This window comes from Phalacrocorax aristotelis, chromosome 10 (assembly GCF_949628215.1).
Source record: "Phalacrocorax aristotelis chromosome 10, bGulAri2.1, whole genome shotgun sequence".
Classification (NCBI taxonomy): domain Eukaryota; kingdom Metazoa; phylum Chordata; class Aves; order Suliformes; family Phalacrocoracidae; genus Phalacrocorax; species Phalacrocorax aristotelis.
Window position 1 is genome coordinate 9,635,623 of NC_134285.1, and position 25,372 is coordinate 9,660,994.

A 25,372-nucleotide genomic window follows, 5' to 3' on the forward strand; every position below is an offset into this window, starting at 1 on the left:
TTTATAGGATTTAAGATCAAGTGTGTACCAATTTAAGTAGGATTTTGACACTTCAGTGTCCTTGTGGAGCTGTCGCTACATTATTTAGGAGCACGAGTACTAACAGAAGCTATGAGTCATTCAGGCTGTGATTCCAGTGTGTATTTCCCTTGTTGGCAAAGCTGACTTAAACAGTTCCTGCCACCACCTCTATATTTTACCAGCTCATTTGTTCTCTTCACCTTGCCCTGAGCTTTTCATTTTAATCCTTAATTTGTGCAAATACAAAGGTTTGTCAGGCTCCCAGGTGAACCAGATTGGAGAAATTATCTATATTTTAAATAGCTATACAAACCCTCCTCACACATTTTGGCAGAGAGATTTCTAACCCAGATGAGGTCCCTGCTCAGAATAACCAAGCGTCTTCCCAAACAGGCAGGGGGATATTAGGTTGCCAACAGCAGGTTAGGGTGAAGAACGGGAGAGAGAAGGGAACCATTTAGGTCAGCTTTACTTCCAAGAGAAACGTTTGTAAAACTGTGATCACAGATACTTATCTTAGGTACAATTATCCATCCTCACAATTCAGTGGTATCAAAACTGCCTTACTAACCAACGGTTCTTCAGCATCCTTAAGAAACGAGTATGACAACCTCACTGCAGTTCATAAACAGCTTTCAAACTACAAAATTCAATGCCATAAATGGGAATCTTGTTGACCAGACCTAGCGATCCACAGAACAAAAGTGTCAGAAGTGTCCTAGCAGCGGTAGGTTTGAAAAACAGCGGCTGGGCAGTATGATGCAGTAGAAGGTACCTGAAGGTATCGGAGTTGAGATGAAATGGGTCACTCTCCAAAGATGCCCATCTCTTACCAGAGAAGCTTCCTACACAACTTTGACCACATGACTACCTTTAAGGTAGTCAAAGTTCACCATTCATGCCACAATCACCAGCTTTTCACCGAAGACCTGTGAATGTCAAAGAACTTTCCTCTTGCTGTACCAGTGACTCAAGGTTCTATGTTTCACATGACAAGAGTTCAAGAAAGCTCAATTTCCACTTACATAGTGTAATGAAGTAAACATATCTACAAAGACATTAATCTCTAAGTTTTCACCACCTTAGGCTCCAATTAAGTTTTCAAATTGAAAATTTTCTTTCAAATCTGACCTCTGTAATTTTCTTATTCTCTCATGGTGGACTATTACTTTACTTTTGTTCTTTTCTCAAACAGCAGCTATACCTTAAAACAAAATGCAGTCTCAAGAACAATAACATTTATTTCAAAACTACTGTGTAGCTTGGTTCTACAGGAATAATAAGGAATATACAATTGGGGCTGCCAAAACAAGTGTTCGTTTCTCAGATGAAAAGTCATAAATGTCTGCAGAAATGCATCCTGACACCAAGGATTATTACAGGTATTTTTAAAGCAGCTGCTCACAGTTAGAGGAACAATTTCTAGACTGTATATCCTCAAAGATGTCCATAGTAAGAGGCAGCATTGAAAACACTGCTTTGCTCCTTAGTAGAAAGATACTCATAATACTACCAGACTATTCAAATGCCCTGCACTCTCCAATTAAAATGTTTAAGAATTTTAAACTAATCTCTCTGTGAACAATTCTGGTACAAAATACCTTGTAACTAATACACTATCAAGTTAGAAAGCATCACATAGTTCTTTGCTGCACGCAGTAAAGGGCATTTAGAGGGCATAACTGTAATGCATCGAAGCTCTATTACTTTTTTGGAATAGCAGGGGAAAGGGAAAAAGAATAAAAGGAGAAAGGTTATTCTGAGTACTGCAATAACTTACTGGTCCTTCAGCCAGTCCTTAACAAAAGGAATAGAAAAGAAATCTGTGAATGACTCATCTTTCCTCTTCGGGTTCTTGCTGATAAAAAAAAAAAAGAAGAAAGAAAACAACTCACATTAATTTAAATTGTGGCTATTCTATTTGCAAATTAATGCCTTTGAATTATTTAGCATAATTAATAGTAAAAGCCACGATTAACTTACTTGTATAACCACTCAGTTAGGAAATCACAGGCAATAAATTTGGTCCTTCTTCTCTAAAGATAGAAGATAGTTTCAAATTATTTATTATCTTTGGATTAGTCATATGTTTTTACTACTGGAGAGGAACAGAAGCTAAATTGACTGCTTTTATTTAATAAAATATACAGTACATTACCCTGTCTACTTTAATATTGCCACTGCCAACAGTCAGTGGCTCAGCCAAAATTTTAGAATTTTTTTTAATGCTTTCAAGTCAAGTCAAAAAATGAGCGAGAAAATTCTACATATACTATCTGGATATTTGCTGCAGTATAACTGTAAGAAAGATCTCAGAACGGTGCTCTTTCTAAGTGGCAATCTCATTGCAAAGAAATTAACAGAGCCCATATATGAAAGATGTTGTAAATTACTTGCCATTTTGTTCGAAGTTCTTTATCGTACTTAAAATATGTGATCGCTTCCAAGGCACAGAAGGAACTTTGATGGAATATTGTTTCCTCCTGCATGGAATCAGCTTGAAGGTGTTGTGAATACTTAAGACACGCAGAGCAGAGTACTGCATGGCTGCTCAGACGAAATAATCTGTTGGGTAGTCCAGAAAGGAAGGCAGAAACAAGGCATATGTATATCCACAACCACAGATACCCGGACGTTACAGGTAAAAAGGTAAAAAGTTCAGCATCAGGTAAAAAGTTCAAAACCTGGAGCTTTGGAGCAAAACGTTTGTGCCTTTTGCTCCCAGTTCTAAGACATCTTCACTACCGAAGAGAATTTTTCAAAATGCTTTGCAGTGGGTTATCCTTAGTGACTCATGCAGCCTGTACCTGTTTAGCTGGACAGCACTGCATGCTGTAAAATATGTTTTTGAGTTCAAAATTCAAAGCATGAATTTTGATCAATACAGGATTGATTAGGGCCTTCCTTTTCTTAGAGATTTTCTCTCCACATTCCATCTCTACACACTGAATGTATGAATGAGTACAGGTGCTTATTCTGCTTGTCACAAGCCAGAGTAACCATGATGTGGAGACTAGAACGTAGACTTCTTGTTGGAGTAACAGAAGAGGTTGACTAGTATCTTCTGAACCCCTCTTACATGAGATGTGTTATGGATGTACACAGCCACAGAGTGAACACTAAAAGACATTAAGGCCCTGAAGAACAGAGACAGAGTGCTTTATCAAAACAGCAGCTATTTAGCTAAGAGAAAGCCTAGCTCCCACCTAGAAGGCAATACTTATCCTGCAAATGGGAGACTTACTTTTTAAGAAAACAATTCACACTGGTCAAACACATTTGTGAAACTGCTAAATGTCATGGAAGAGGCTGGAGTCTTGATTAAAATGTAAGAAATGAAGCTACTACTGCCACTTGCTCAGAAAAATACATTAAATATGTAATGGGAAATTTAATGCATGGTGAATTACTTAATTCTATGCATTACCCTCATCATCTGTGTTTCTCCCTGTGCTACAGGAATGTGATGCAAAAAGTGCTGGGGGATGTGAACAGAGAAGCAGGAAAAAAGTGCTCCACGTGGCATAATTCCTTCACTTTGGGGTATTAGCACATGGTGTAATCTGGGGGTCAGTGTATTACTTCAGCCACAGGTGAGGTGGAAGAGGAACATTATGTGAGGTACTGACTGCACAGTGAAGAATACAGGGTAGTCATGTCGCTAGGGTATAACAAATGTGAAGTTCAGGCTGCAAGGCCTTCCAATATGATACCCAGAAAAGCTTTACATTTCTAAGTGAACCTTATCCTTGCTAGACATACAGTCTGACTCCCACAGAAAAGAAAGAGAAATTATTTCTAAAAGAAAGCAGGACAGAAAAAGAGAACATTGCAAAACAATTATCAGTCCTGAACCCCATGTGTCTTATGATCTGTTTCTCAACAACAAAAGATTTGGGGTTCATGTAGAGCTCCATTAGAGTGCTTGGCTGCGAAGAAACACATCGCCTTAAGGAATTTTCACACTTGTCATGCTAATACTAGATACCGTTCTGAGAAGCAAAACACAGAAGCTTTAAGAGACCAACACCTTCACTGGAGAGCTTTCTACAGGTCATTTTAGATGCTAAATGGACAAATTTTTATGTGAACAGAATGTGAAAAAAAATAGCAGGGTCTGTCTTTGTACAGGTATTCTCACAGTACAAAACTGAGTCCCATTACTTAGTGAATTGTTTCAGAGAATAAATCCTATACTTTGACAACAAAATTCAATTTAATCTAGCAGTTGTAATTGAATCTGTTTTAAGGAAATTGCTTCTCCTTTGCAATGGGTAAAAATGGTCAGAACAGTGTTGTCAAAACAGTCATCACCAAAGGAGTCAAATTAATCTTGCTTTATCTTTATTAGATCCAGTGAACTTATCAGGGAGGAATTTGGTCAAGCTAAATATTTTTTTATTTTGTGTGGGGTTTTTTTTGGTGTTTTTTTTTGCCAGGAAACAGTTGATTTTGCTAGTGAATTAAATCATGAGCTGCACAGCAGTCAACATTTATAGAAGGGAAAAAATGACGTAAATTGACCTGCCTTTGACACATTCCTCCTATGCTACATGAATCAGGATAAACACAGGAAATATCTGCACAATGTGCATTGTTAACCTGCAGATGTGTTTATAAACTATTTCTATCCAGAAATAATTTTCCATATTTCAGTTTAAATATGATGTGTTTGGTAATAATCATGCAAAAATACTGATGATCAGGAGATGGCAAAGTCATTAGGAAACCTTCTTCCATTCACTTTTCCTAATCTATCATACTTCCAAATAGAATATATTCCATTACAGAGTCTGATACAGCATCCTTTTTCTGTGATCATTAACCAGAAAGAAAAATCAGAGTTATGCTAATAAAAACATTTAAACATTGTTCTGTCTTAATGCTGAAAAATGAATGCATTAGTCAGTTCTCATGAGAGAAAAGATTTAAGAAAATAGTCTTTCCCCAGGAGACATTTCACAGCCGATAGGACAAAGCACAGGAGAACTTACAGTAAGGAAGAAAAAATCAGCAAGGGAATACACTGGGCAACCTAATAGGTCTCTTTCATCTCTAACTTAAAAATGAAGCTTCTGCAGACTGTTCTCATATTTATGTCAGTTTGAAGTCTGCAAATATATCTAGCAGCTGGTGATTTTTCTATGTTTTTGCTTTTCAGGTTTTTCACATGCACTGCATAATGCAAGACAGACTATTTTAAATTAAATGTTTAAGTTATGTTTCCATGTCACCTTCCAAATAAGATCTTGGCGATTTCTTTCCTACACAAATGACTACTTTCTGCATAACCATCTCCCTTTCCTGACTTTCCCCTCTGATTCTGCCATTCTTGCTTTCCGGGCATGGATGCATCTTTCCTGATCTCTTCCTTGAATTCCTCTGCTGGGCCCATGATCTGATCTCCCTTCCCACAATTTCAATTGCTAAACAAGTCTCCTACTTAATTTTTCATTCTCTTCTCATTCATCTTCATTCCCCTTCAAAACATGAAAACCTTCAGCCCCTTTCATCAAAAACCCACTCTTCATTCTCCCTCGCAATTCCCTCTCTTCTCCCAGGCTCATTCAGCGTTGACTGCAGCCAGTTTGATTATTCCTCCCTTTCTTCCAGTGCTTCTTCCATTTATCTTCCACTGGTTTATTCTATACACAGCTGCCCTTTACAGGCTTTAATGACTCATGTCTAGCCAAAATTCAAACCTAGTATTCTGCTGTCATCCTTCATGATTTCAGTTAGCTTAATCACAATTAATCATGTTCCTCTCCTGTTCTCTCATGAATTCCATGAATCATTCTACTCTTTCTTCTCCTATTTTTTGAAGCTATCTTCTGGTGTGTTTATCACAACATCCCTTTTCCCTGTCCCTAACTTTCTCTGGGTTCCTAAGGGCTCTATTTTTGATCCTAAAAAATCAGTTCCAGTTACTGCACTAACCATTTTAATACAAATTATGGCATGCTTTTATCTCCAAATCCATATGGAACAACATGTTCCTTATGAAACAAAAGTATAATTAGAAGTTACATATTTATGTCAAATAAGGAAACAGAACATCCAAGTACAAGCACCTGGACAGTAATGGAAAAGAACACAAATATTCAGTTACATGGCAAGCATAAAGGACTATTGTTTTACTAGCTGTTGTTCAAAAGGAGGAAGAAATGATGTCACAGTGCAAAATTATCATCTGACATGAGCTTGCTTTCCTAAACCTGGTTCCCCAATAGCAGGACATCTCTTCATATAACAATAAAAATCATGTACTGTCTTTTTGATAAGATATGCTCATTCTTATGAAGTTTCTATACATTAGAAAATAGATGTTTTTATTAGTTTACTATAAAGCATCATACAGACCCATACAAAATCCATTTTCAGAACAGATACTTTCTAACCAATGTATCACTGAAGCTCTGCAAAAATTCTCAGATTAAAAATAGGCAAAGTAACCTTAGATTTGTCCTGAGTTTAAAACAGAAATATTTCTAAGAATTCTCATATTTTTGTATTAAGTGCTGCTTTATTGCCTTCAGAAATATATAACAACTATCAAGGACTGCATTTTAAGCCAGCTGTAAGACATGCCTTTTTCCTGTTAAAGGATATGTGCTTCCTTTAAAAATAAAAAGGGATCAATATAGATTTCATTAAAAGTGTGATGAATAATATATACGTTCAATCTGTTCTTGGCTAGGCAATGAAAATGTGAGGGCAGGAATGATGTACAGAGATGTCATGCCATAACGACATGTAAATGAACCATTTTCCTATTTCACCTGTATTAATCATAGATTATAAATACATATACACACATCTATAAATCAACCAGTTTATAGATACATGTCTTGTGAAGACTGGGCAAAAATTGAAATAACTTACTGTTATTAAATGTACAGATTTGGATTTGAAATGCAAGTTTGGGGTGGCCATTCATGGTAAGCTTTGTGTATTTCTGGCTGTGCCAGGCATGTATAGATCAGGCAAATAGCCATTACACAGGTAATTTTTACAAATTGTTCCACAATGTCTGTTATCATACATACACATGCCTGTAACAGGAAGTCAATGTCAGTAGTTGGAGAGGAGGCAGATCAAGAGCTAAGATGATTAATAACCCACTAGTAACACAAAGTACTCCTCACTTTGCTATCATTTTAATCTATAACCTGAAAAGCACAGACTTTATTCATCAGATGTGGACCATGTAGAAAAAGGGAGATATTTTCATTGTCATTTATATTAGTTGCTCTCTATATTATGAAGCCGCAAGTAAGAGGAGGCTCAGCTGCAGGCATAAAAACATTGAAAGGTTTTACATTGGAAAGTGTGGATGACAGGCAGAAAGTAGGAAAGAAATAGTAAAAAAATTACTTCCATGGTTGGAGAAAATAGCAGAAATGATGGAAGACCCCACAACTCCCAGTACCTGATCTATTGCTGGGGGTCTGTGAGTTAGGCTACAGTGACACAATGGACTTTATTTTGCATCAGTTCTACTGCTTTCTTAAGCATTCCCTATATACAGTGAGGAATGTTTCTCTAAATATGCTTACGCACACATACACTGGAAATGAATTTATAAAAATATATGTAGCAACAAACAATGATTTTTAAAATGTACAATTGTAATAATCTCATTAATGCTGAATATCCTGATTTCCAATTAAATTGAATTTATACGGAATGTTAGAAAGCTAAAATACAACATATACCTCTATTAAGATACCAGACCAGAAAATGTAAATGAGTAATGAAGTAAAATTCATGTTCTTTATGTCACCCTCAAATGAGTGATGCATATTAATCTGAAAGGAAGCCTGTTTCTCTAAGATACAACACTACTTAAGCTAGATACAACTGGATTTTTCAGGAGGATTTGAAGTAAATTAGAGATTGCCATAATGATCAAGTGTGTGTAGCATGCAATATGTCCTCAATTACTGGAGAGAACAACATTCAAGACCAGATGTAAAACAATTTGTGATACATTATTTAATATTATTGTGGTTGGTTTTCTTGCAAAAGACCAAATAAAGAAATAATGCCTGTGAAATAAAAGGCTTCCTGACAATTATTTAAACTGAAAACTAAAAACTAACCTCAAAACACTTTTCCTTCTTTGCTCGATACAGAAGTTCAGCCATTCCGGGTAAGAGTACTGGAAATATGTAATACTCTAAGTATTCTTGAGGAGAACCTGAGCAAAACAGTACAGCCTTCACTTACAGGTAAGCACTTAAATTTCACAAAAGACAAACATAAGCTATCATAACTAGATATCAGTCATTTTATCAATACCTTCACAGCTTGAACTAAACAAATTTATTCCATTCAGACACAGCCATGGATCTGTCTTCACTTCTCTTCAGCCAAGACAACACAAACCTGAGTAAATTTCAATCTAAAGGTGCATCAACACTGCAAACTACGGTGTGCCTCAGAGATGTCAGACTTAGTTTTAAATGAGTAAACTCAGACACCAGAAGCAGTTTAGCCACTGAAATGAAAAGCAACATGGACTAATTTACCCTGACAGAAAGAAAACTAAATTAGCCTGCACTGAACTCAATGCTGTTACAGCTAGACCACTTTTGGTATCTATACTCATCCCTTTATCATCTGCAGTAACAAAGTTGGTCATAAAACTGAATTTCTAGAAGAAAACAAAAGGTATATTTCAGTGGTGCTGTGATTTCTTTCTCATAATTACTTCCTACTTGCCAGAATCCTTCAGAAATTTGAACATGACTCTATAGAGCAAATTTTTCCACCTCGAGAGGGCTGTCTGGGTTGGCATCTCTCTCTTACGCTTGGCCGCACTGCCCTTGCATGAGGTCTACTTACCATACTTCCCATGTGCTCACACGCATTGGCATCACCGAGTTCCACGCAGATGAAAGCGTCTGCAGTCAGCACCACCAAAACACAGTGGTGCTATTGCCCATGCGCTACATATACCCTAAAGGCTACATGCTTGCTCAACTGAGACTCGGGCTCTGTTTCCTTCTGAGCTTTCCCCACATCTCCATCTTTCCTAATGGGACATTTCACCATCAACTTAAAAACTGGGTTAAGGAGAGGAGCCTTCTACCTCTTCTGATGAAGACCCTACACATGGAGGAACTCAAGTTCACTGGGCCAGAGGGAACAGGGAGTACGACCCTATATGAAGATGTAAGAGCACTTCCCTCAGAAAGGTAAACCTGTTAGGATCCCAGACAGCACAAGTGTGGCTTATCAGCTGAAGTGCTGTCCTTGATTTAAAGCTAGATTGCCTGTCACTAAGTATTCAGGTTTTGGTGTGGTCAGTGAAGATTAAGTCATAGACGTGTTCTGGCAACAGAGCTGAAACAGTGAATTTATTTTCTGCTTTATACCTTTAATTGGTTCATATACTGCCAGAAAATGTTTGTAATTGGAAGGACACTGTATCTATAAAAGCCAAGGGTAACACTGGTTCTGACTAGCAACCCGAATTCCTAACGAGCAAGAATGAATGGAAGAAAACAGAAGACAAAAAGGAAGGCTAAAATGCATACTAAAAGTACATTGCTACTTAGGAAATGGTATAAAGTACAGAAACTGATAAAAACAGAAGAATAAAACTTTAGAGGTGTTTCCATTCTGATTTGTAATCTGATGGGCAAAGATAATATTTTGAAAGCAGTTTTCAAACTCAGTTGTCTATTTAGTCTATTGATCCTAGTTTTCCGTTATTAAATTAGAGGAAGAAATGCTTGCCTTTCTCTGATTTAAGTAGCTAAAACATCACTTATTCAGAAGAGAACAGAACTACCTTACAGCTAGACGACACTACTGATTTGTAATGCACCATTTGAGCTTTCTTCCATTGACCAAGTGGCCAAGCTGGCTCCCTGTTTACAGACCAGGGGAATAACCATGCAAATGCCATTTAAGAAAAGGTGTAGTAGCTGTTAACACTTTAAATTCAACAGATGACAAACCCTTGCCAAATGCAAAAAAAAAAATATCACAGCAGGGTGGTTCAAGATAATACAGTCCTACTTACAAGCTTTTGGATCAGGTGGTTCTGGAAAAGGGGCTGCCTCGGATATGGGAAGAGACTGTTGGACAAAAGTATCAGCTTCAGGGGCTGAATAAAATTGTTCCATATGTAATGGCTGCAATAATCTTGCTTCCAAAGACACCTGTTCAAGATAAATGTAACCTGTATAAATATCCCAATCAGACTACAAAAAAAAAATATTGAAGCCAATTCCACAAGAAAAATAAGGGCAGTTAAAATATGGAATTATAATTTTGAATTCAAATATTAAATTACTTCCATATTTTCTCATCACTTTAAAATAAATAATTGCACTTTTAAAAATCCTGCAGTTTCCAGCACAATAAAAACATCCAAACCTAAAGTAAAATGACTGTTTTTAAGATAATATGGTGAAATATCATAATTTAAAACATACAAACGTACTTTAGCCATTGTAAGAAATAGTAGTTCTTTGAAAATTAAAATTGGCAACATTTTCTGAATAAGTATTTTTCCACTCGGAAGCTTATGTGTTTGTTTCTGTATTGTTCAGATGTCCTGACATTCACCTTTTAAAGAAAAGAAACTTTCTTTCTAAACAAAGCACAAACAAATTCAGAGCAGATGCAAATCCAAGCCTTGAGTTTCCCCATTCAGAAACAATTATGGATACCATTAAAAAAAAAAAGTACACAATTTTACATGCAGTTCTTATGAGTGCAGGAACTGTTACAAGTGAGGCAGCAGAACACTCCTAACAGACACTGAGCTACACCTGCTATAGGAAGGCAGATACCTCCTCGTATCCCCAAGAATGCACCACCTCTACAGTTTGCTATGAAAACATGTTATGAAAACTGTGTCATCTGAACAGTTTCATTTTAAAATTCAGTTGCATTTATGAGCCGCTGAAAAGCAGGTGGTGGGATCAGGCCACTACCCTTACAATACACTGCACATCAATGACCGCAGAGAGATTCCTTTTTCATATACGCCACATTCAAAAAATGGTCCTTTTGGAAATTTAAAAAAAAGTGCATCAACATAAAAAGGTATATTACTTCATTTTGATGCTCAAATATATCAATATATTATGCCCAGACTAATGCCCCAAGCCGAGTTCACTATTCAAATTTAATAACAGCCTGTAACAAAGCCAGTTTCATTGGGGGAAACAGGATAGGACTAAACAGACCAACTGTCAGACAACTTAAACTACAATGTCTTAAAATAGTTTTAAAATAACAAAGTAACGTAAATACAGAATAGTAAGATAAAACCTCTACAAAAATGCCTAATTTAAATGAAAGTTAACTCAGTATTTGATGCCCCAAAGTATTAATTTTGTGGCTCCTGGAACTGCTGGAGACAAAGATTTGAAGTGGTTTGTCTTTCCTAAGTTTAAGTCTGCCAAACCGGTGGTCTTAGACTGCATTTACTTGGTCCAAACTAGACTTCAGAGAACTTTGATCTTTAAGCATTCCCTATACCCTGTGAGGAATGTCTCTCTAGATATGCTTACGCACACATACACTGGAAACAAATTTATAAAAATATATGTAGCAAACAATGGTTTTTAGAACGTACAATTTTTATAAGCCTATTAATGCTGAATGCCCTGCTTTCCAATTAAATGGAGTTTACACAGAAGGCCTAATTCTGCTAACTTCAATGCCTACATCTAAGTGACCTATCACATATGTGAAATTGGGCCACAACTCCTTTGCTACACTTCCTCGCCTCTCCTGCTTATTTCAGTGCTCAGTCTGCTTGCAACACCACCCAAAGGAGATCCTTGCACGCTTCAGAGTCCTGCCTACAAAGCAGACAGTCAGAAAGAAAGCAGACAGAAAAAAGACAGTGAGACGTACAAACCAAACACAGCTGGTCATCTAATTTTAGGATAGCGCTACCCAAGTTGCTGTAAATAAAAGCAATGATTTGGAATATTACATTTGTTGATTCACAAAAGATGCTTGCAAAATGTAGTTTTGTTTTCATTTTATGAATGAGTGTATTCTGTGGGTACCTAATTTTCCCATTTAGTTATTTAAAATCTTTTCAAACCAGCCCTATGCAGATTTTTTTACTTGAACTATACTCACAGATCCATGTTTTGATTCAGGAACATCTGGAAATTGACGCTGTTCTGTTTCATACTCTAAAAGTAAAAATAGGCACAACATTTATCCAGAAGATTTTAAAAACATATTTCTTTTTCTCTTAAACATTAATTTCTAAAGGTACTTATTCTGGTTTGAAACAATAAAAATTAGTATACAACAATTATTTAACATGAAATATAATTTTTAAAACTAGTGAAAACTTCAAAGCCTCTTGTCCTGGCTTTTAGTCAAGTTCACAGTTCTCAGTGATAAAAGAACTCTTTATTGGGAAAGATTTTTTTAACCAAAATAATAATAATTTAAAATACTTCAATGTAAGTAAAATGCAGGTGCCTGCATGGAATTAACCATTATTTTTACTAGTATATAATAGTGCCGTTCAACTTGATTTTCTCTATTAGCAATTAAATCCCCAGGACATTATTGGGTATTACTGTCTCTGCTTTCAAAAAAAGAAGAGAGAGAAGTAGAAGCAGTATGTGACCCACACATATTACTGAGTCAATCAGGGTAAGAAAAATAAAGGAGAGTAATGGACAATGGACCCAATATGAAAAAAACTTACAGATCACACAATACAGAAAATTCTTGCAGCCAAACTCAGCAGGTTTACCATTCTGCCATCATAATTAAGAGATTTACTGGTGTCACTACTTCCATGTGTACTACGGATGCCTCAGCTGAGTTCTATTAGAATGAGCAGCTTTATTCCTACATTTAAAATGGCCGTTTTAACACAGAATACCTATTTTAAGGCATTTTAAAGTACTACTGAAGAGAACCCCATTCTGGCACCACAGAACTGTGGCACTGGTCTCTCAGCTTCCTGATCAGTCTCCACGCGCTCAGACTTTGGGAAAAGACCAAGACTTTTGCTGTTAGAATCGGACTCTGATGGCAGAAGTTTCATAGTCATTGAACTTCCATGCAGTAATAACACGGTCACCTCTCTGCTTTCCCGAGGCAATCATCTACCTCCCGCACCAGGGTAAGCCACCAAGCTGAAGCCCCGCAGGTTACCGCTGGGGAAACCAGAGGCCACGATACCACTGCAATAAACTTCGGCCCTGCTGGCAGCAGAAATGCACAGAAAGGTCTGTTTCTGTCAGAAGATGACGGCAATAAAGAGCTGATGAGCGGGAAGGTTTCGACTCGCGCTCAGGAGCGAGGAGGGCGGTTTTCCAGCCCTCTCCCCCCGGCGAGCACAGCCAAGGCCTCCGGCTTCGCTCCCCGGCTCCACGGCACCGACAGGAGAGCGGCGCGGCACGAGCCCGGCCCCAGCAGCAGCGAGGAGCGGCCCTGAGGAGCCCGGCCTGGCCGCGGCGGCGAGGGACGGGGACGGCACCAGCGGCCCGCCCCGGGGTCTCTCCCCGCGGGGTGCAGAGCTGGGCCAGGGCCGCGGCGACCCCGCACAAGGCCCGCTCAGGGCTGGGACGCCTCCTCGCCGTTCCCACCTGCGCACACCCGCTGCCAGAGGCTGGGCGGCCGCCCGCCCGCCGCCATGCCCTGCCGCCGCGTTGCCGCGGCAACCGCGCCGCCCGTCCCCGCCGCCGGGCGGGCACCGCCCCGTTCCCCTTCCGGGTCGGCGGGTCGGCGGCGGCTGCACATGGGCCGCGGCAGGTGAGCGGCGAGGCAACCGGAGGAGGTGGCGGGCGGGCTCGGGTCGCGGCCTGCGCGGCGGGGGCGCTCCCGGGGCTTCCCCCACTCCCACCCGGGCGGGCGGGGCCCAGCCGGGCAGTGACGGAGCGGGGCAGGAGTGGGGTGCAGCCGCCGCCACACTAACGGCGGCAGAGGCGGATACGGGATGGCCGCGGCTCGCCTCGGTCCGTGCCGCCGGGCGGGAGCCCTGCAGGCGGGGTGGGCCGGGACGGGCCCGGCCCGCTCCCGAGGCTGCCGGTGGGCGGGCCTGGGCGGGCCCCGGCCCCGCCGGGCGCAGCGAGGCGCCGGAGGGGCGGGGTCACACACACCCGCTGCCCGGTGCGAGGGGCCCGGCAGGCCCGCCGGCACCAGGCGTGGGCATAGCGTGGTACCCTGAGAGGTTTGTGAAAGGATTTTGCCGGGCGCCTTACAAGAGGCACTTAAACAAATGCTGTGCATGAGTTCTTGATTAAAAGATGGTGAACCAAATAGGAGTAAATAGGTTTCTCAGCAAAGACAGGGAGTGTCACCAGATGGATCCCAAAGGCTTCTCTGCTGTAACCTGCTTGTGGGCATAAATGTCCCAAGAAAGGAAACAGATAGCAAGGATGAGAAACCACAGACAGAAGCAAATTCAGGGTAAGGACTTAAAAGGATCCTGTAATGCTAAGTGGGCAATAAAGTGAAGTTCAACGTTAAATAAAGTCATACCTACATGGAAAACCACCTAAACTATACTTACCAATTTATATATATGTGCATGTCATTTAGGAAGGACTTTTAGAGGGTAGATATGTCTCTGAAAATGCCATGCTCAGCAGCTGTCAAACAGAAAGTTAGAAACTAGGACAGCAATAAAGAACAAGACAAAAAATCCCCCTTCACCACTCCAGTAGAGTATATTTTCAGTGCTGCGTGCGCTTCTGGTTCCCTCCCATCACAGAAAGCAGGCTGTGAAATGGGAAAAAGAGTGCCGGGGGCGATGAGAGATATGCAATGGTTTCAGAATAAAGGAAGACCAAATAGACTACGGGTTGCCTCATATTGTTGAAGTGGTGCACTAACATCTTCATTTCATTTTTTAGAATGATAATAAAGAAAAAGAGAAAAGTTCATGAGGAGCCTGTACAGAAAAAGAAAAAGGTGAAAAGTAGTAGCAGCCAGACTGTCATTAAAATTGAGAAAGATGTTCAAACTGTCATTAAAACTGAGGATGACGACCAGCTTGAGACAAAAACAAAGGTAAGGAAAAAGGAAAATTTAAAAGATTATGAATGTTTAGTCCAGTTAGAACTGAAGAAGAAGAAGAAGAAAAACAAGAAAAGGAGAGGTGGCTCTGAATTACTGAAAGAAGCACATTCAGAAAGCTTTGTGAATGTAGGAGGCCATCTGGATTCAGAACCTCAAGAAGACTCAGAGGAACAAATTAAAATTCTTAAAAAGAAGAAAAAAAAAGTCCATCATTCTTCTTTATCATTGGAGAATAATCAGAGTAGTGATACAGAGTTTTCAAATCATCATACAGATGGTACTAAGGAAAATGAATTTGCTTTTAAAAAAAGCACAAAGAATACTGCTTTGAATTTGGAATTGAATGGTGAAGTAATAAAGAAAAAAAAGAAGAAAGGCATTTTTTCTTTAGCATTAGAAGACATCCAGAACAGCGAACATAAACAGCCTGAAAAACTTCGTAAAAAACCACACAAATATATTTCACGAGAAGTTTTTACTGGTGAAAACCACGGAACAGATATTATCCAGAATGGTAGGGAGAGTGATGTGAGAAGAAAGAAGAGGAAGAGAAAGAAAAATAAGTGTGACTCCTTTTTACCACCAGCAGATAATCAGGACAACATCTATGGAGCTCCTGATAGCCCCATTGCATTAAGTGAATTCAGAAAAAGGCAAAGATCGAGCTTCCAGGAAATGACACTGACAAATAGCGCGGAAGAGGACATTACTGAGAACTCTGGAAGTATCAGAGAGACCAAGAAGAAGAAGAAGAGAAGCAAAGATGTTTCTTCCTTAACATGTGAAGATGATCAAGACTACAGTCACAGAGCTTCTGATAAGCATCTCCCTGCACAGCAAAAAGTTGAGTCTGAGGAAGCAGAGCTTTCTGGAAAAAAATGCAAGAATATCAAGGATAATAATGAAGTAATCAAGAAGAAAAAGAAGAAGATTCAGAAAGAGGAGAAGGAAACAACATATCCAAAAGTTTCTTTAAACAATGACAGTGCATCTAAAAGTCAAAATATAACACTACTAGAAAGCAATAAAAAGAACAAAGTGAGCGAAATGAAGCGAGCTGAATGTGTCCCAGGGGATGTTGTAGATAGGGTATTATGCAACAGTAATCATATGCTCTGTGACAGAAAAAGGAAAAAAAGAAAAAAAGCATCACAGGACTCTGCTGAAGAACCAGATTCACAAGCAAATGCAAAAAAGAACAAGACCAAAAGAGAAGACATGGGAGATGAGGCACTGGTAAGCTATAAAGAAGAGGGTATCTTTGCACCCTTGTGCTAAGGAGGCGAAAGCTTTTTAGGTAAACAGTTTCCTGTTTTGCAGGCTGTTCTGCCAGGTCAGACCCTTTGGTTACATTTAGGTGCATCAGGGCCTCCTCTGGGTTTTGAGAAGCAGGATCAGCCGATCTCTTGATTTTGGCACGTAAGAGTTGTGAAACACGGGGAAATATTTTTTTAATGCCTACTGCTGTAGTCATGTAGTGTTTCAGTTGTGAAAATGTAAATATTACAACTAACAGCAAGTACTGGCACAAGAAGAAAACCAGTATATACAGTCATAAATGTTCTTCTATCCCTCCTTGAGTTGCTCTTAGCAAAGTGGCAACACTCCTATAAAATAGGATTTTAATACCATGTCATTTAACCTGAGCAGGCTGGTAACACTGGCAGCATGAGTGCATCTAACTGCGTGTGTTAGACTTTTCCTCAAGCTTTTGCTGCTGTTGCTGCTGGAATTGCATAGTGCTAAAAACAAGGGGGAAATCTGGCCAAAACCTGTTGTCTAACTTGGACAAAACTTTGGAGAAAATCCTGAGAATCCTAAGTGTAGACTGGCATTGATGTATAAATTCTGATGGCAAAATACTAGAGAACAACCCAAACACAAATTCTTAATTTAAAAAATAAATCTATGCAAGAAAATAAATAGATGGAAGAGCTGTGTAAATTATAACTGAGGGTGACTGGAATTGGATCCAGACTGACTGTTAAAGGAAATCCCATTCCAGAGTCTTGCAGTACTGCCATTTCTGAGGTGGAAGAAACATGGAGAGGAACTGGTGAAAGATGGGAAATACAGAGATGTCTTCTCTGATTTTTTTTTTCAAAAATTAGACTATTAAGATCTGGTTTTATTGCGCTTTTTTTAACTTTCTTCTTTTATCTGATTAGGGTCATATTTTAAAGCTATTGAAGTGCCTAAAGTTAGCACCTACACGCCTAAACTCTGTTGTTATCATTGGGAATTAAGCTCAGAAATTCCATAAGTATCTATCTGTATTTTTAGCTGCTTAAAAATCTTTGAAAACAGCTCATTGCAAGTCATTAGGAACTTGGTTTTATTTTCATAGGTAATCGGAAACTGCACTCCAGTTGTTATTTATCAAGAGCTTTGAATACTTGGCTTGTTTAAAAGTCAAGCACTAGTTAATAAAGCATCACTGAAGATTTTTGTAAACTAGGGATAGAGCAGGCCATAGCACTAGCTACCTGTCAGGCACACTTCATGGTGTGCTTCGCTTTGAATGCATTCATGTATGCGGTTTCTTCGTGTTCTGTGGAAACCTAGCAGCTTTCTAGGGTCTAGTGCTAATAATTAAATATAGAATTATATAAGCAGCTTCGTGGAGGCCCAGATACAGGCCTTTTCCAGAAAGGTTTGTGTTGGGAGCGTGTATGCTTATCAGTCAGTAGGCGAGCAGATGTTTGGGCCTTTTTACTTAGGTTTCTCCTTTTGACCTTTGAAAGGACAAGATGGTTTTATTGCCAGGCTTTGTTTTCTAGTTAAATTGACGTTGCCTTTTTGAGACTGTTGGACATCATTTGGATTCTCACAGCTGCTCACATTCTGTGGAGGCAGGAAAAGCCTGACAATGACAAGTAAACTTGCATGACCAATTACAATGGAAAGCACAGCAAATACCTTGCAGACAGTTGAGGAGAAGGCTGTAGGGTGATGCATGTTTTGTTTCTCTTTCCCATATTCAGCTCTGTCCTTTCATAATAAAAAGTATTTCAGAGAAATTCTCCTGAAGATTGAGAAGTCTGGGTAGATCAGTTCTAGAGAAATCTAGTTCCTGCCATGCCAAAATACAATGCTTTAATAAACAGCTGATAACGTCAATCGTGCATGTAACTGTGCCATAGTCCTAACCATTTTCTAGTGTCACACACACTGCTGCATGCCTTGAAGAATCCTCTGCTGGCCTTGTGCAGGAAGCAAAAGGGTCAATTTTTAAAGACAACGTGGAGTGACACCCACTTAATAATTGGTATTTTTTCCATTGGATGCCATTACAGTCAACTTGAGCAGAGTGAGGAGGAGTGAGGACTCAGTTTACTTCTTTGACATTGTTTGCCTGCAGATAGCATAATCCTATCACGTGTGAATGTGCTCCCTTCCATGAAGTTGGGGGAAGACTGGCACACCTCCAGAGGGAGTAATTTTTGCCACACATTAGCCTTCAGCAGGTCAGCGACATGCTGTGAATTAGTGGGGTGGGGGTGCACCCCTCCTCCTTCCTTGTCTGCCACTTAACCTTCCAGCTAAACAAAAAAAATGTTGTAGCTGTTTGCAGGATCCTGTCACAACGGTTTTCCTGCTTGTCTTAAGAGATCTGAAAAGACAATACCAGGCCATCTAGAAGTAAATCAGGTTTTTTGGGGTTTTTTTGTTTTTTCTTTTCATCTAAGAGAATGAGCTCTCCTTATTGCAGACAGTGCTCTCACATTTGTAATGGTGCATGTACTTGTGTGTGTGTGTGAAATCAATGTATAAAAGGCAGCTTCGGAAAATGAAGTAAATCATTCATGGCTTTAAATAAAACTGTAAACCCTCAAAAAAGTGCTGACAGAATTATGTTACAAATCTTTTCCTTGTCTTAGTGTTCCCTGGCTATTTCATGCTTGGATTATTATGTTAGCTGTATTAATAGATCTTTCCTTCAGCCACCTTTTCCAGGCTGGTCTAAAGCTTATGGCTCTAATTTACCACTATCCTAGACTTATTACTTATCCTGTTACACTGGATGCCCAGAAATCTTACCCATATTACAAATTTGGAAAAGAAAGGCTGAGGGCAATGATTTAGAAACGCCGGTCAACGGGAGCAAAAGCTGCTGAAGGGCTGCACTTTGCAGAAGGGTTATCAGTATCTGACTGCTTGTGGACTCTGCCACTGATTTACCTCCTGCCATCGTGCCTCCATTCTGGTTGTAGCTGCTCTGTCTTTTCACATCAGCTCCCTGTTCCTCGCTGTCAGATGTGGAACTATCGTGTGGTCTGCTGCCATTGTAGGAGACACTTTATGTATGTGTCATGCCTCTTCTGGTGCTCTTTCTGGACCGGAAGCTCCTTGGAGACCATCACCTACTTTGCATTTGTACAAGATGGAGCACAATACATCTGCTTCTTGATTTTTTTGTTTGTTTGGGTTTTTTAAGTGGCTGTTGGGATCAATGTGCTTCAGGCTTGTCCCGTGCACTCACAGAGGCCATTACCTTACGACCATTTTTGAAATTTTTTTTTTTACTTCTACTAGTTCTGTCCCTCATTTCAAGTATAAATTTTATGAAACCGTTTAATTTGAAATGACCCGGCCTGCAAATGTTATTGTACGTGCCAGTGATATTGGCAGGTCCATTTTAATGTGTGAATAAAAAAAAAAAAAATCCCTTATCCTCTGTTAAAAAAGGATAATAGCTCCTCAAATTTCTGTTGTGCAAGCCTTGGGGAGAAAGCCTCTCCAAAGAAATGCACAGGTTTAATCAGCATTTTCATCTTAGATCTGACTATTTCTTCTTGCCCCGAAATAGTACTACTGTATCGCTTAGTGGTTCTACTACTTTTGCAGTCAGAGCTGTGTAAATTCTCGTTAACCAGAATGGATAAAAATATTCATACACGCTTTTTCCTGTTTTACAGGAACATGTGGATGATATAACTATTGTGCAGGAAAAAAAAGGAAACTGTGATGAAGTTAACATAGACAAGGTATGCTTTGTCTTAACTGTGTAAGATTTAAAGCAAGTCAGCATTTAAGGCATGCACAGAATTTGTAACAAAAAAAACTCCTCAGTTGCTTATCTAGGCCAAGATTTCTCTAAACAGAGCTCTGCTTAGAATGTTCTTTGCCTTTCATGGGTTAAGTCCAAAATGTACAGCTCCAGTCAATTTCAGAAGCTTCTATAAGGCTTCTTAGGTTAAATAGAGTTTTCTTTGTCTCTCATCAATGTTGGCAGTTTCAGTGTAGCTGTTACCTACAGTTAGAAGATTAACCGTATCTGATAGAGCAAAAAGTTCATTTAAAACACTTCTAGAAAAATCTCGAGTGTGTAAAAGGATCACATGCAACTTTCTAATTAGCCTTGAAAATTTCTGAAGATACCTAATTATTTTATTCTTCCCACATCTTTTCACTGTGAATTAAATTAACTGTCATTAAACACATAGAAGATAGTGTCTTGTGCTGTTGTTTCTGCATGCTAGGTGAGGCGGCAGGCTCTGCAAGAGGAAATCGATAGAGAATCTGGCAAAACGAAGGCTTTCAGTCCCAAAGTGGAACGGGTATGTATAAATTTAGACCTTGATCTGATGGAAATACTGTGTCCCAGAGCAAGTTCCTGAAAAAAGCATGGCACTCTTTTTTAGTATGTGGCTCAGGGACATGGCTTGGCACAATAGTCTTCCTTCTGGTTGTAAATTTATGGTTACGCTATAGAACGTTAGTACAATCCCAAGAGAGTCTGGGAGCTGACCAGCGAATTCCACCAGCAGTTGGCATTGTACAGAGCTCTAATTCCCATCATCAGTCCTCAGAAGCAACATTTTCTCTGGTTCCGCTGGAGAATGAGCCACGACAAATTCCTACAGAAGCATTTTCTGCTTATGGTGAAATCTAAATAATTCTAGGCTGTGGATATAGCAGTCACTGAAGTGTATCTGAATTGTTATCTGGAAGACTGCAGACATTTAGTAATGGTGCACATGGAAAGGTAAACGGGATGACAACTCATAATGCAGGCGATATTTACAGTCAGTCCTTCCCTAATTTCTAGATCTTTCCTCCACCTCTTGGAAAGATGATTCTTTATTCTTTGCTTTTGCATCCTGCTCAGCCTGCCTCCTGACAGGTTTACAGTAAGGTTGTGGAAACTGTTGCAGTAGTGCTTAGCAGGGATAGTAAGATTCAGGAGAGAAAGCTTTGCTAGTAATTAATGGTTCTTAGTTGTCTTGCAAGACTGCCAGTATGCCTAGAAAGTTGGAGTATGCCTCAAACAAATGCCAGAAACAACTCCTGTAAGTTTTTACATAGTGGGAGGCAGACTGCAATAGTTCTGGAACTGCAACTGTCTAATAGTCTCTGAAGTCATTGAGAAAAATGACATTCTTGGCAGGGGATCATCGCAGCCCTTTGGTGCTGATCTGTCTCTGTTTAGTAGTATGCAGAAGAATAGAAGCTATGAAAAGTAATTCATCAGCTTCATAAAGAGTGAGCTGGAAATGCGGCAGCAAAAGCTATGTGTAGTGCCTGCCAGTAATTCCCGTAAAAAAAAAGCAGAGGGTTTGAGAAGCCATAATTATTTTTGCATCTGTGTAGATGTCTCGTATTCCAAAGGGAGGAGATATAGAGAGAGAGATATATATATGCGCGTATGTGTGCATGGGTCTGTGTCACAGACCTGGGCTTATACAGCAACTTGTCTTTGAGGAACGTAAAAATACTGAAGTATTATGGATAGCTTTCTTTTAATAGCAGGTATTCTGGCCTGTGATAGTGAATGATGCTCCAGCCTTGTATTTCTTTTAAAACAAAAAACCTGCTACAGCTTGCCTGCAATATTATGTAGCATGCTGTGTGTTATGTTGGCTGTCTAGTGGAGAATGACTGTTTTATGCAAGCTACGACTGTTCATTTGGAAGGATTTCAAGCTTATATAAACACACCACTAAATTCACATTTTTTTCCTTTGATGTAGCCAGCTCAGTCTATTTAATTAGTGATCAAACATTCTTCCATTTAATATCACCCCCAATTTTAAATTAAAAATTGGGAGTAGCAGTCCTGCCAAAAATAGTTATAAATGCTTGCATAGCTCCTAGCTATAGCTCGGGAGTCAAATAAGATCCTTAGATAATGAAGCCTGTTCTTAGGTAAGCCAAAAGTTCACAAACTTTATAAATCATATGATGTATTTTGGGATATCCACAAACAGCTGAGTTCTGATTTGACTTGGATATTACTTATAGTCTCACAAAGAAGCCAGTATCTGCAGACAAAAGAAAAAGCCTGAAGGAGCGAGCTAGTTCAGAGAGTACAGTGAAAGGCAGAGTTAAGGAATGGCAAACTGCAAGGGAGGGGAGGCTTGAAGAGTACTATATTTAGTCCCATAGGATAAGGGTACACCCTCATTTTTTGCACCCTTGCAAAAATTGGTAATTAGAGGGATGCGTATGCAAATATTATTTAAAGCATATGAGCTAGATCGAACACTGTCTCCAAAACTAACATAACAAAACCCTGCTGAAAACAACAGGTACCTAACTCGACAGTAGGAAAATGAAAAGATAACCATACAAAGTAGCAGAGTGAAAGAGGATTAAACCTGACAATTGTCTTAGAATATGAGAAACGATTGGACAATGTCTGGCTCTTTGAGCTCGGTAAATAATATCCAGAGAGCAGAAGTCAAGATTGCTGAAGACAGAGGAAAAGGAGATTCTGAAAGTGCATTAAACACTGTCTCCAGGTTAAATGAACTGAAATGCTAATGAAGATGCACTCATGCAGTTTTACATCATTCTCTTATCATGTCCTTTGACAGGTACTACCTGTGGAATGATGTTTCCCAGCTTTGTCAGCCCTGTCAGGTTGTTGTAGCTTGTTCTGTTCTCATGGTACACAGTCAGAAAGGGTGTTCCTTAGTCTTAGCATTATTTAATTTGAGTGTTAACCTTGTTTTGCTTCACAGGATACAAAGTTCGGCCAGTGGAGTACAGCCACTTTTCAAAGTTCTGAGGAAGAAATGAAGTTTTTTAGACTGATGGGTGGCTTCAAAAAGGGCTCTGGGCCTATCCAAAATCTCTCGGCAACTACAAACAAACTGAACATGGCTCTGAACAGGGAAGGGGAGGAGAAGTTACAGCAGGCTCTGAAGATGCAATTCGATAAAGCCATGGACTTGAAGCAACGTAGAGGGATTGGTCTTGGATTTCAACCTGCTTCCAATAAAAAAGTATACATAGAAAAATACACAACTAGATCTATAAAATTTGAAGATTAAAACTGAAGGTAATAAAAGGAATAAAAATTCAGCAGGCAAATTTCTTTCGCTTTCCACATCTTTTTACTTGAAATAAAATACAAAATGTTTAAGCAATTTGGTTCATGAGGTGCTTTTAGTACAAGTTTTCAACTGCATATGCCAAGATTATGTGGAACTGGGTCCTCACTTCAGCCAAACAGTAAGTTTTTGAAGCCTTTACCATGATTTCTACAAGGCAAGAAACAGACTTCTTCAAAGACTGACAGTAGGTGGGCAATGCCTGCAACAAGTTGAAACTGAGTAAATTTTTTTTAAATGCTGATTTCACAAATTTATTTTTAGCTACATCTTAGCGATGGAAAAGGATTTTAGTGTTCTGTAAAATCTTCACATTGTTACTCTTGGTGAGTAGTACAAAGTGCTGGCGTTTTACTTTGAAGAAACGCTACTGGTATGCCTACAGATTTGATGAGGGGAGACTTTTAACTCAGAAAGTAGTTTCTTAAACATTAGCATCTTCATTATAATAATGAATAGCATTGAACATCCTCTAAATTTCTTGCTCTTTTAAGGCAACCCCCCTTTCCACAATAGTCTGTTCCAGTGGACCACTCTACCTGAAAGCAGCTGCCTCCAGCGGAAAATACACTGCCTGCAGCAGAAAAGGCAAAGACAGCATTTTAGGCAGCTCCTGAGGGGAAGTGAAAATTATGCAGGGGCTCCAGTTTAAGGGGTTGCCATGAGTCCATTCCCATACCTGGGAAGAGGGAGATGCTGGACCACTTCCTGCAGGGTCTGAACTGGTCCTTTGAGTAAACCATCTCCTTTAATGTGTCATTTAAAATCACCACTACCTCAGGGCGAGTGTTTTGCACCAATGCTCTCAAAGCTCAGTGACAGGTTTTAGCCAGCCCTTCTAGGCTTTTGCTGTTGGTTTACTTCAAGTCAGGTAGTGGAGGTTCTGCTTTCTCTTCTGATTTAAGACAAAAGCTGAATTCAGGCCCTCAAGCTACCTGTCTGGAAAAAAAAAAAAAAAAAAAGTTAAAGAAACGGGTAGGAAAATGGCAACTAGTGTCTTTATTTTGGAGGAGGACAGCCTGCACAGCTTTCTACTGCAGAGCAAGTCTTGGATGGGTAGTGACTGGTCTTGCACTGCCACTGACAAAGATGCTGAAGGTGATACTAGTCCTAGCCTTAGCTTTGGATAAGGACTCTTTCCCATCTAGAACTGCATAACGTATACCAGTGTGTTGCTCAACTATACCTTTGTGGATGGCCTGGCACCTTGCTCTTGATAATACTGTCCACATGAAAACATCATAGTTTGAAAAACAAGACACACACCTGGGGAAAACAAATATCAGCTTTTTTCAAGCAGTCAAATGTGGTCTGGCCTGTATATTTGCTATATACAGAAGAAAAATGAGGTCTGTAATAAGTAGAGTGCTTTAACAAGAATTAATTTTGCTCTTACATGGAAGTAAGCCAAATGTAATTTATTAGAGTGGCTGTGTTAGCTTCTAAACTAGATGTAGAGTTTGCTCCTGATAACAAACCAGAGGTTTCTGCCTGTCATTGAGCTATTTTTGCACTAATAAAACCAGTAGTAAAACATTTGAAAGCATTTCTCATGATGGTCTTGCATCAATAAAGAAACCAAAGTTATACTATGCTCAAAAGACAATAGGCAAAAATTGGCGCCTGTACGGGGAAGAGGAACAGCTGGGACATTTGTAAGCCTGCCATAAGAGTTTCCATTTTTCAGAATCTGGAACAACTCCACACTGGGTTTAGAGCAGTACATTTGCCCCCGGAGGGCAATTTCTGCCATACCACAGCTGCTTAGTGTGACCCACTTGGCGGTTTAGACAGCTCAGAGTTTAATCCCACTTACCCAGTTCATAGTTTATGTTTCCAAGCCCAAAAGGAAGAATCACCTATATGCTGTTGCAGCACGAAGGAAAGCTAAATTAGAAGTGGGACATGATAACACATGCACTGCTATCATTTCATCATCTATGTGCGCTTTATACAGAATTATTTAAGGAAAGTCAATATAAATAA

The 25,372-nt window shown here is 39.5% G+C and overlaps 2 protein-coding genes across 2 annotated transcripts in view; one reads left to right on the plus strand and one right to left on the minus strand.

Annotated features, from left to right (window-relative positions):
- Window positions 1–13,635, minus strand: part of IQCK (IQ motif containing K) — a 45,114-nt gene extending 31,479 nt beyond the window's left edge. The window contains exons 1-6 of the mRNA XM_075105141.1: window positions 13,106–13,635; window positions 12,139–12,194; window positions 10,055–10,193; window positions 8,124–8,221; window positions 2,005–2,057; window positions 1,802–1,879 (exon numbers count right to left, since the gene is read on the minus strand). Of these exons, the coding sequence (XP_074961242.1) occupies window positions 1,802–1,879; window positions 2,005–2,057; window positions 8,124–8,221; window positions 10,055–10,193; window positions 12,139–12,194; window positions 13,106–13,130 (449 nt within the window). The 5' untranslated portion in view covers window positions 13,131–13,635. The remainder of the gene's footprint in view (window positions 1–1,801; window positions 1,880–2,004; window positions 2,058–8,123; window positions 8,222–10,054; window positions 10,194–12,138; window positions 12,195–13,105) is intronic.
- A 10-nt stretch (window positions 13,636–13,645) lies between these two features.
- KNOP1 (lysine rich nucleolar protein 1) lies at window positions 13,646–23,422 on the plus strand. Its single transcript, XM_075105137.1, has 5 exons — window positions 13,646–13,779; window positions 14,883–16,284; window positions 19,968–20,036; window positions 20,532–20,609; window positions 23,015–23,422. The coding sequence occupies exons 1-5, from the start codon at window positions 13,661–13,663 to the stop codon at window positions 23,324–23,326; spliced, it is 1,980 nt and encodes a 659-aa protein (XP_074961238.1). The 5' UTR covers window positions 13,646–13,660; the 3' UTR covers window positions 23,327–23,422.
- Window positions 23,423–25,372: the final 1,950 nt, after the last annotated feature.

Excerpts from the sequence above, each read along its gene's own strand:
- KNOP1 (XM_075105137.1), top strand. The coding sequence starts at position 13,661 with ATGCCCTGCCGCCGCGTTGCCGCGGCAACCGCGCCGCCCGTCCCCGCC. Across the intron at positions 13,780-14,882 it reads CTGCACATGGGCCGCGGCAG|AATGATAATAAAGAAAAAGA; the intron begins GTGAGCGGCGAG and ends TTCATTTTTTAG. Across the intron at positions 20,037-20,531 it reads ATGAAGTTAACATAGACAAG|GTGAGGCGGCAGGCTCTGCA; the intron begins GTATGCTTTGTC and ends TCTGCATGCTAG.